Source organism: Panicum virgatum, chromosome 5K, assembly GCF_016808335.1.
Source record: "Panicum virgatum strain AP13 chromosome 5K, P.virgatum_v5, whole genome shotgun sequence".
In the NCBI taxonomy this organism is placed as follows: Eukaryota; Viridiplantae; Streptophyta; class Magnoliopsida; order Poales; family Poaceae; genus Panicum; species Panicum virgatum.
In genome coordinates this window covers 12,514,137-12,525,508 of record NC_053140.1, presented here as the reverse complement: position 1 = coordinate 12,525,508, position 11,372 = coordinate 12,514,137, and the positions used below count along the sequence as shown (strand labels likewise).

Here is an 11,372-nt window from a genome sequence, read left to right as displayed (position 1 = left end):
AGTCATTTTTGCCTCCCTGAACTTTGGGCTGAATCCGCTTTTCTTCCCTGAACTTTGAAACCGGCCGACCAGCCTCCTCGGACTCACGAAACCGGTCGCAGGACCTCCTTGAGCGGGTTTGAGGGCGGTTTTACTATTTTTTATGTTTATTTTAACTGAAACTTTGAAAAATTATAGTAAATCACAAATAAATTATAAAATAGAAAATCTAATTTTGTTGGACTCCACATAGTAGACCTGGGCATCCTCCGGGCCGGGTCGGGTTCGGGTCGGGCCAAAAAAAGCCCGGTGTTTTTTCTAGCGGCCCGTGCCCGACCCGACCCGGTGGCCGGGCCGTAAAATTGAGCCCGCACCCGACCCGATAGTCAGTCGGGTCGGGTCGGGTCGGGCCGGGCCTATGTAAAATGTCGGGTTCCTTCGAGTTTTTCGGGTTTCGGGTCAAAAATTTTAGCCCGTGCCCGGCCCGTCAGTCATACCGGGTCAAAAATTTTGACCCGAGCCCGCCCATCAAACTCTTCGGGTCGGGTCGGGTCGGGCTATTTTCGGGCGGGTTGGGTCGGGTCCGTCGGGTCGGGCAGCCCATGCCCAGGTCTACCACATAGGTAGATATACGCAGTGAATATATTATATGGTATACTTTAATATAATTTTTTGCTATATCTTTAGATATATATTTTTCTGTAATTAATTTATAGCTATATTTTTCGTCATTCAATTGTGATGAAAATTTTATAGCAGACTAATCATTATATGATTGAGTTGTAGTAAAAAAATTATAATTATAGGATAATGTTTGACTGATCTACAGATTTATCTATATAAACTAGATAAATCTATAGAGAAATCTAGACAAATCTATAGATAAATCTAGATAAATTTATAACTCAGTCATACATCATCCAATAATCATAAAAATTTTACTGCAGCTCAATCATATAATGATTAGCTCACCATAAAAATTTCACAATAATTGGATGACGGAAATTGTAGCTATAAATTAATTACACAATAGTATATATCTAAAGATATAACAAAAAATTGTATTAAAGTATACTGTATAATATATTCACTACGTATATCTACTCATGTGGAGTCCAACAAAATTAGATTTTCTATTTTATGATTTTTTTTGATTTACTATAATTTTTCAAAGATTTAGTTAAAAATAAACATAAAAGAAAAATAGTAAAACCACCCTCAAACCCGCTCAAGGAGGTCATGTGGTTTCAAGAGTTCGAGGAGGTTGGTCAGCCGGTTTTAAAGTCCAGGGAGGAAAAGCGGACTCGATCTAAAATTCAGGGAGGCAAAAAGAATTTTTTCCTCACAAAATCATCTGCATTGACCCAGCCCATAACGACCCTCAACGGGGCTAGTCCGTACCAGGTCCGGACCGAGACCTGGGTTTACAAATGGATCGAATACGAAAGTAATATCGTATTTTTTTATTTTTATTAATATGGATAGTGTTTGTTTTTGTCGGATAAAATTGTAATATATATTGATATTTAACTTTTTAGTGTTCAGATGCGGATCGGTTACGGATATTGAATATTCGAAATCGGATACCGATGAATAAAAACTCTTTCGGCCTGAATCAAATTCGAATATGCTTGTCGCTGGCAGGACCCAATTGACCGAGATCAATCGTCGTCACCTGAGCTAGCTGCCCTTTCTTCTTGCTCTCGATCAAGTTGCGAGACCGAACGATCGGTACCCGCGAGGAGCCAGGCTCGGACGTCCGACCCGCAGCGCGGTGCGCGGCGTGGCGATGGAGATCGAGCGGGCGGTGTGCGGCAGCGGTGATGCCCGGCTGCGCGCCAAGTACGATGCCGCCGTCTACACCATACGCCAAGCCTTGGCGCTGTACCCGTACGTACGTGCGGTCGCCCTCGCCTCTCTTCTCTAGCTCTCTGCGGCACCTGCACTACTTCACCATGGGCCCTCCCTAATAATGTCTTCTACGCCAACGCTAGCTCGCATTCTCAGCTTGTGGCAAGACCTTGGGTTTTTTTGGATCATGCCATTACAATTTGCTAACTTCTGATATATGCCATTACAATTCACCTATTTTGAAACCTGCCATTACAATTTTTCGTTTCTTTGAATCGTGCCATTTTATACGTCTTTGATGCCCTTGGACCCACTTGCAGACCCCCGTATTTTTTATGACCCAAAATACCCCTGTTGCTTCTCTCCCAACACTCACTGACGTGTGGGACCCACACGTCAGCATCTTCTTCAACCTTCGGTGCTTCTTCTTGCTTCTACCTCAACATCGCAGATCTGGCGGAGCTTGGGGCGGCACTAGGCGAGGTGCCCATGCCGGCACCGGCGCGGTGAGCGGTGAGCTCGAGGCAGCGCCGGTGGGGTGGAGCTTGGGCGGCGGAGGGAGCTCGGCCGGGGGCGCGGCAGGGGGAGCGAGCTCGCCCGCGGGCGCGGCGGCGGCGTGCCCGCGCGAGGCCAGGCGCGGCGCGGCGTCGGCGAGGCCCCGCGCAAGGCTAGGCGAGGCGCGGCGCCGGCGAGCTCGCCTGGGGGCGCGGCGGTGGTGTGCCCGCGCGAGGGGCGCCGGCGACAGCATGCCCGCGCAAGGGCAGGCGGGGGAGGGGCTCGGCCGGGGGAGGGGGGCTCTCCCGGCGGGGGAGCATGCCGGCGGCGCTCGTGGCGTTGGGGGGGTGCAGAGGTGAGCAGCCCATGGAGAGGAAAAGGTTGAAGGAGGAAGGAGATTGAAGGAGAAGCTGACGTGTGGGCCCCACACGTCAGTGAGTGTAGAGAGAAAAGCAGCAGGGGTATTTTGGGCCATACGAAAATACGAGGGTCTGCAAGTGGGTCCATGGGCATCAAAGACGTATAAAATAGCACGATTCAAAGAAACGAAAAATTGTAATGGCAGGTTTCAAAATAGGTGAATTGTAATGGCATATCTCAGAAGTTGGAAAATTGTAATGGCATGGATCCAAAAAACCCCAAGACCTTTGTCCAGGAGGCCAGGACTGGGTTTGGCGCATTGGCCTCGCCTCGGCGCACATGTTCTTGCGCCGTCGAGGATTCATGCATGGCTCCGTACAGCATCGAGCAGGGGCTGTTTCGTCTTTTGTAACCGATGCATGACTTGTGGATCTTTTCCAATATTATTCGGACAGTCTCGTCTGCATTGAGTCCGGTCAGCGTGAACGCCCAAAATCTTATATGACTCCACACTGCTCTTGAGTGCTTTAAAAAAAATACATGTGGATCTTTGTGTTAGCGCTAGTACATGCACGTACGATGCCTTAATCTTTGTTTTGGTCCAACTAAAAAAACGAGATATATAGTATTATAGTGTAATTAGCACTAAACAGGCATGACTATTAGTACATTCTCTGCTTTTGTTCTTTGTCCATCACATCTATGGCACATGACAGAAAAAGAGTGCGTGGAGAGACACGTTTTGAAAACGCAAAGACTATTGGTAGAATGGTAGTTGTTTCTATGGTATACTTTTTCTTGTATCTTTCTTTTTTCTGCTTCAATTATTGTTCTATTGTTTATATTGGGTGGGTGTGCAGTTGGTATCTCCGAGATTTCACTTTTCAGGTTTGAGCAACTCGCTTTCAGCTTCAACGGCGGGAAAGATTCAACCGTACTTTCCTACTGTCCCTCATCTGCTCACCACTTGTCTCTAGCTTATGTTCAATGACAGTTACTAACCATCAACCTTGATGGCAACGTGCTAATTCAATAGGTGCTGTTGCATCTGCTTCGGGCTGGCTACTATCTGCACAAGGCAACAAGTTCAGGCCATGTGGACAAAATTGTCCTTCAGGCCATTCAAAATTGCCCGATGCGGACCATCTACTTCGAGGACCCTAACACCTTTTCTGAAATCGACTCGTTCACGTACAAGGCCGCGTCGACGTAAGAACTCGCAGATCGGATCAGTTACAATACAGTTCTATGTGCCATTGTATTATCTTTATTCTCGGCAAGTTGAGTGTGTATTCATTCTCATCCATGTTTTGCAGATACGGCTTGTCACTGGAAACTATTAGGACAGATTATAAATCTGGCATAGAAGCCCTGCTTAAGGAGAAGCCCACCAAAGCAATCTTCCTTGGCACCAGAAACGGTGATCCGAATGCGGTGCGGCAGCTCTCTTGAATGATCGATTCTTTTTGCAATTGCTCTTCTTCTACTAGTTTATACAAGAGACATTGACATGCGCCATCCAATTTCAAATTTCTCTAGGTTGGTCAACAACAGTTCTCCCCTAGCTCACCCGACTGGCCTCCTTTCATGAGGGTGAACCCTATCTTGGATTGGTCCTACAGGTTTGCCTCCTGTATCCTGATCCCTGAATAATCCTGCCCGCGTAGCTCAACGGAGATCGTTGCATTTTCTCCCCCTGGATGCTAATTAGAATGCTTTGCTCTGACAGCGATGTTTGGTCTTTCCTACTAACCTGCAAGGTCAAATACTGCAGCCTCTATGATCAAGGGTATGTGCTCTTTGGTCTTTTCCATGCATGTTCAGAGACTTCTTCAGAGTCTACACCTTTTTAAGTCACACAAAAAAAAAGTCTACACCTTTTTGGTAGCTGTTACTGCCTTGTAGACCAAAGTGCACGCAACCTAGTATCAAAATTAGAACTGCACTGGCTCCCGTTGCATGTACGACGTATTGGCCGTGTGCTACTGAACTTTTAGCAAAAGCGCAACGTGTCATTTCAGTACAATTACCTCTGCCCTTCCATACAAATTTACTTAGTAGGCTATCGTGCATCTAAGTATCTGACGACAGTTGATCTGGTAATCTGGTTCCAGCAGGTACACTTCTATTGGCAGCATACATAACACTGTTCCAAACGAGCTTCTGCGTGATGGATCAGGCGGGTATAAACCGGCATACACGCTGTCAGATGGGGGTCTTGAAAGGGCTGGTAGAGCAAAGAAGGTTGGGGAGACAAACGCTTCCGTCAATGGCAGAAAAAACACAATGAACCACGGCAGAGGAGTAGGCCGTAGATGAAACAACCCCCCTGTAAATCTAGTTGTTTTCGATCGGCTTGATTAAGAATTTGAGATGAATTCCTTTTTGGAGAATTTCGTGTAAAAAGTGGCAGAGATGTATGCATATATTGGTAGCCCCATGTAGATAGAGAAATCGATAGGCAAGGTAACTGAAATTCCTGGAAGTTACACGATGTTGTATTGGTAAGGCTAGTCATTATTTATTTGACAAAAATTTATCTATGCTTTAGTATTGGATAAATAAAGTGAAATAGATTCTTCGAATTTGGTTCCTCCATTGCAGGTGTATTTTAAGAAGGAAAATCAGTAAGTGCTCTGCCTTTTCGTTATGCTAGGGAAACTTCTCTGCGATAATTTTTTCTTAGTTTTTATGTGAAAGTGGATGATACTTTTTTAGGTTCAACCACTGTATCCGTAAGATTCTTGCAGCACGTGTGTTCAATTCAGCATGTAAAAGCACTAGGCACATTACACCGTAAGACCCCTTCAACTTTTTTTCGCGACCGTGCCTGAGCACGTATTTCATTAAGAAAAAAATAGTTTACAGACAATTCTTGATGCGGCCAAATAGAGCTTAACCGACACAAGATCACAAAAGTCTAAAAATAGAAAAAACACAGACAAACACCCAACAACCACAACAGACACCCAGCAGCAGAAGCAAGACGGGGGAGAACACCTCCAACCCTACAACCCCAAACGAGGCCAAACCAACGCCAACCAACAACTGGACCTGCAAAAGAAACTACACCGCAAAAAGTGCGAAGATCTGCAACACAACCAAGGTGGCAAAGCATCCACCCAACCAACCAACAGCGGCGGCAAAGCATCCGCCCGAAGAGAACTCCAACCAACGACGACCGCAGCAAAGCATCCGCCAGAGCAGTACAACGGCAAAGAAACCACCAACCGACGACCAACGCAACCTGGACGATGTAGAGCAAACTAAGCAAAGGCATGCGCAGAAGCGGATCCTCTCCAAGAAGAGCAATCGACCACCACCGGCAAGAGCTTCTAAGACAACGCCTCCAGAGAGGGAGCGACGCAAAAGGCGTCGTTGTCGTCCGACCAACATGGTCTAGGTTTTCACCTGGAAAGCACACCGAAGGGGAGGGCATAGGGGAAAGAGTGATGCCTTCAACAAGATAAGCGACGCCCTCGGACGTCGCCGTCACCGGCTCGCAAACGAACCAAGGCTTTTGCCTTCACCCCAGTCCCAACCCAAAGTTGATGACAGCAGACACGCACACCCCCCACCCAGCCACACGAGGCGGCGGCGATGCAGCCAAGAGCCCCCGGCCACCCAAGGCAGCGGCGGGAAGCCCTGGGCGAGCGGCGGCGGCGGTGCGGCCACGCCCCCCTCCTTCCACCCCCGGCGGCGGTGCAGCCGCACCCGAGCCGGCGACGGAGGCGCGCCCCCACCCAAGCCCGATGGCGGATCCAGTCAAGGGGGGGGGCCTGTATCCGTCGAGGAGGAGGCCAGATCCGGCCCCGGCGGCCGGCGGCGACGAAGAAGTACGAGGTCTTTAGGGCGGGAGGAGGAAGGAGGTGGGAGAGAGAGGAGAGGGTGTGGGGGCGCGGCAGAGCCGACTTCGGCTCGGCCACATGCTGCCACCACCACCCGGACGGGTGCCAGCGACGGCGGCGGCCACCGGAGGCGAGCCGGGGTGGGGTGGTGGGCGACGGCACGCGGCGCCCCCCTCCCCCCCCCGAGTTGCCAACTAGAGCGACGCGGGGGGGGGGGGGGAGGGAGGGTGTGCGTTAGCCTCATTTGGGTTGAGTTTGACCCCTTCAACTTCACGAAGATAACGCGTGTTAGGTGTTACACCGCTTGCTAGGTGTAATGTGAAAAACAGTTCCAATTCCAAGAGTTCTTGAAACTAGGTGTTCCTAGAATTAAGATTTCATAAAGCTTGAGCTAGAGCCTTACTGAGACCGTTTATATGAACCCTTCAGGTTTAAACTGTAATATCCCGTATTTTTACGGAATGTTATATTCTCCGAAAAAGTGAAATTTCAAAAACTTTTTGTGTGCAAGTGTAAATAGGTAGAAATAATATAAGGATATAATTCTCTCCATCTCAAATCCTAGTAAATTAAAAACGAATCAAAAATAAGGATGATATATTTGCTAGTGTGCTACATTTGGAGTTTGGAGTTTGTTGAATCTACCTTGTTTCCATTTGATTTGGATTTCTTTTGTTTGAAATTGGGTGGCAAATAATTTGAATTAAGCCATTCAAATTATTTGCAAGAGCTAACTATAACCCTATCTAACCTGGAGTCCTGGACCTAAAACCCCTAACCAGACCAGCCCAAACCCTTCAGCCGGCCCGCTAACCTAACCCCCACATCCAGCCTTCCCACCACCGCTAACCCAACCTGGCCCAGCATCACGCTCCGCCCAGACCACCCCGCGCGGCCTGCCAACACGACCCTCTACCGCGCGCGGACGCGCCCACACGGCAAGCACCGGCCCGCTTCACCGCGGCCTGCACCGCCTCGCTTCCTTCCCCTTCGCCCCGAGCCACTGACGGGTGGACCCCGCACGTCAGCGCCCCCTTTTCCCCTTTCCAACCGCCCGGCACTGCTTTTCTTCCCCGCGGCCGACGACCGCCGCATTCTGCGCTGGGGACGCCTGCCCGCTGACGCCACCGCCTGCACCCTTGGTCAGCCACCCTCCGCGACTCCGAGCCCGGGTCGAAGGTGCCTTGGATGCACGCCACGTACCCCGCGCCTCGAACCGCCATCCGCCATGCAATCTTCGGCGTCCGTGCCCACCGAAGCCCTGGCGGCCGCCTATAAGATCCACACCGCTGCGGACGGGAACCCTAGACACCCAATTGGGGTTTCCCCCTCACGCCGCCGCCAGAATCGGGAGAGGAAGGGAGAAACAGAGGAGGGAGAGAAAGAGGAAGAGCCGCCGCCGCCGCCGGGAATCTCCGCCAAGGCAGCGCCCGTACGTCGACGTCGACGCAACTGCGCAGCACGGCACCACCCCGACGTCCTCCTGCATCGCCTCTCCATTGCGCCGTGACCACAGGCCCAACGGTGAGCCCCGCCGCCGCACCTTTCCCTCCGCATTCGCCCTGCTCCGGTGAGCCATGGCCGCCATGGCCGAACCCTAGCTGGCCCTAGGACACCCCTTCCCCTTTTTGTGTGTACGCGTATAGGAGCCGACGAGCCCCGCCGCCGTTAACCGAAGCCCGCAGCCTCCTTCACCCAGCGCCGCCATGGCCACTTGGCCACACGGCCGCGGGTGGCCTCGGAAGCCGAGAACTCACGCGTGAGCACGCACCCTTTGCGAACCCTCACCGGCCGCAAGGCCAAGTCGTGGCCTTGCACGGCCGTGCGCCTGACCCCGTCGTCGCCACAGTTGCCCCATCTTTGCCTAGCCCGACTGGTGAGCCTCAGCTGCCGAGTCCTTGTCCACCTGACACCGCGCACGCACAGGCCTCCCTGCACCTTGGCCCGACCTCGTCGCCCCACCTTGTCTGCCGCCGCTCCGTCGGCCTTTGGACGCTCCTTCGCCATGCCTCGCCGTGGCCGCGTCGCGTCACGTCACGCACGAGCGCACATGCGTACACGCCGCGCCATCGCTGCATCCACACCTTTGCCCCGCGCGCACTCGCGGCCGCCCAAGGTTGGGCCTTTGCTTCGCGTTGGCGCCGTCCCGAGCCGCCGTTCCACCCTGCACCCTCGCCCTTGCTCCGCCGGGCCTCGCCCGAGCTCGCCTTGTCACCGTCATCTCCATTGACGCCGCCGTGCTCGTCGTCCCGGCCGTCCTCGTCAAGCCATGCCGCCGGATCTCGCCGACACTGCCCGGAGGACCTTCGTCGCCGAGCCCAAGCCGCCGCCGTCGAGTGTTGCCACCTTCGCCGCCGCCTTGCTTTGCCTGAGCCTTCGCTTGACACGCCTCGCCGCCGCGTCGGGTGGACGCGCGCATGCTCGCGACGTCGCGTCGCGGTGAGCCGAGCCGCGCTGGACACACACACACACACACAAACACACACACACACACACACACACACACACACACACACACACCTGCACACACACGAGCCAAAAGCCGCACCGGATCACCCGCTGCCCGCAACAGATCCACCAGTCAATGACATGTGGGGCCCAGCTGCAAGAGAGAAGAAGAAGACACTGACGCGTGGGACTGGGACGTCAGCGAAAGGAAAGAGAAGAAAGAAAAGAAGAAGAAGAAGAAGAAGAAGAAGAAGAAGAAGAAGAAGAAGAAGAAGAAGAAGAAGAAGAAGAAGAAGGAGATGGGCCGGATTTGGCCCGATCGGCCCGAGAAGAAGATGAGCTCAGTTGCACTTTGAGCCCGCTAACTCTTTGCCCTTTTTCTTTTATCACAGCACTTACACACGGGACCCACCTGTCATCCACACAATGCGACTGATCAGCGGGACCCACCGACCACAGACCCCACCGACGACCCGTTGACCAGTCAACAGTCAACATTGACTTGGTCAACGCTGATGTCAGCAGGGCCCACTGCTGACGTCAGCAGGGCCGGACCCCTAGATGACGTCGTGCTACCACGTGGCAAGCCTAGAGGCTGCCACGTGTCACTGACGGAGTGTTTTCTTTTCCGAAAATCATTTATTAATTCTAGAAATTGTTTTAAGCTTCAAAAATTCATAATAAATCAACCGGAGCTCCGAAAATTATGAAACCAGTTTCATAATTCTTCTAAAATCATGCTCTACATGTTATAGTAGGTTTTGTTGTGTGATTGGATCTTATTTGAGCAGTTTTAGTGCATCTTTGCACTGTAGTCCCTATAGTTATACGAGTTTACGTTTAGGTCCCTACGAGAAGCAGCTGATCGACGCCCTGGACGCCCAGAAGACCCAGAAGGACGTTGCGGACTACAAGAAGCCCCCGAGACCCCGGAGGACTATGAAGAGTTACCAGGTTCACGCCCATCTATGACTTTAATTCCTATTAGGCATTGCTTGCTAGAATTGCTATTGCTCACTAGTGTGTGTGTGGGATAAGCCTGCATGGCCTACTTATATACCGTATTCCTTGTGTCCCTAATATACCTTGATTGATTCTTGGATGCTTTGGCTACTATGAGAGAGAATGGGTATGAAAAATTCCATGATATGATAGTCTTGGCATGCATGAGACTCACTTTGTGAGGAGTCAGAAATAGGGCTTTTAGCTGGGGCAAGGTACTGGCCGGGAATGTGTATTGAGCACATTCCGGGGGAGCACCTGTGGCGGGTGCGGGAAGAGAAGAGAAGGAGGGGAAATACCTGTTTATGGGTGCCCAAGGAGAGGCAATACCTACTGTTGGTGCCTTTGGTGGACCACTGCGGAGGACTGCGTGAGGAGTGCTTGCCCCGGCTCTTACGGACATATGCGGTAACTATGATTTGTGGGACTTTGTAAACGCGCATGCCACTTATCCACTATGAGGGTGGACCCGGTCCGAGCTAGCTATGCGCATCACCAGCCCTGTTAGAAGTAGGGTTGTGCGGGGGAGGCCCGATGCGGGAGTAGCACGAGCCTTATATAAACTCCGGATGGCAAGGGGTGGGGCCACACAACTCCAGGGCGACCTCTTGCGAGGGGATGCATCCCAACCTGGGGAGACAAGATGGTGCCATAGCGGTTAGTCTCATTTCCAGTAAACCGGTGCCTCGGAGTCAGTCGGTCGATGGATCGGCGGGCGATGGGGCGAGTGGGTACAGGTGCACAACCCCTGCAGGGTGAAAACTATACGTATAGCCGCGTACTCGGTCATGTACATTCCTACTCTTCTGTTACTTCATCTAGAGTAGTAAACCCAGATTTCTATCTCCCTCTAGTCCACTTCCCCCTTGGAGTCAGATGAGGTGCAGGGAGAGGGAGTTCCTGCACCGCCCCGGGTTTTGACCGGTGCCGGTATGGCCCATGTCGGAGAGTGACAGATGACTTATATATATATATATATATATATATATATATATATATATATATATATATATATATATATATATATATATATATATATATATATATATATATATATACCTTATTGCATCCACTTAAAGTTTGCATACGGATGGTGACGTGAACCTATCCCGTCCTTGGGGATAGTCGGGTAGATGCAGGATTCAACTAGTGGATCAAGCCCGAAGACGAAGAATGAAGCTAAGGACGATTCGAGCTACACTCCGAGCTGCCTGTGAAGAGGAGACATCAAGACGGAGGATGCCCAGAAGATTAGCTACCGCTTCCGACTTCTGTTTGCTTTCCTTTAGCCCAAGTGGCTTGTACTCTGATTTCCGTACCACAACCCTCTAGGTTATGTAATAATTAAATCCATATAATGATTTTCAGTGTTGTATGTCTGTGATATCT

The 11,372-nt window shown here is 51.2% G+C and overlaps 1 protein-coding gene across 1 annotated transcript; it reads left to right on the top strand.

Moving 5' to 3' along the window:
- The first annotated feature begins 1,768 nt into the window (after positions 1 to 1,768).
- LOC120709700 (probable FAD synthase) lies at positions 1,769 to 5,316 on the top strand. Its single transcript, XM_039995369.1, has 8 exons — positions 1,769 to 1,869; positions 3,574 to 3,619; positions 3,722 to 3,894; positions 4,002 to 4,119; positions 4,225 to 4,307; positions 4,415 to 4,474; positions 4,803 to 4,929; positions 5,290 to 5,316. The coding sequence occupies exons 1-8, from the start codon at positions 1,769 to 1,771 to the stop codon at positions 5,314 to 5,316; spliced, it is 735 nt and encodes a 244-aa protein (XP_039851303.1).
- Positions 5,317 to 11,372: the final 6,056 nt, after the last annotated feature.

Coding starts and splice junctions, on each gene's coding strand:
- LOC120709700 (XM_039995369.1), top strand. CDS start 1,769: ATGGAGATCGAGCGGGCGGTGTGCGGCAGCGGTGATGCCCGGCTGCGC. Junction 1,870..3,573: donor CAAGCCTTGGCGCTGTACCC/GTACGTACGTGC, acceptor TTCACTTTTCAG/GTTTGAGCAACTCGCTTTCA. Junction 4,475..4,802: donor TGCAGCCTCTATGATCAAGG/GTATGTGCTCTT, acceptor TGGTTCCAGCAG/GTACACTTCTATTGGCAGCA.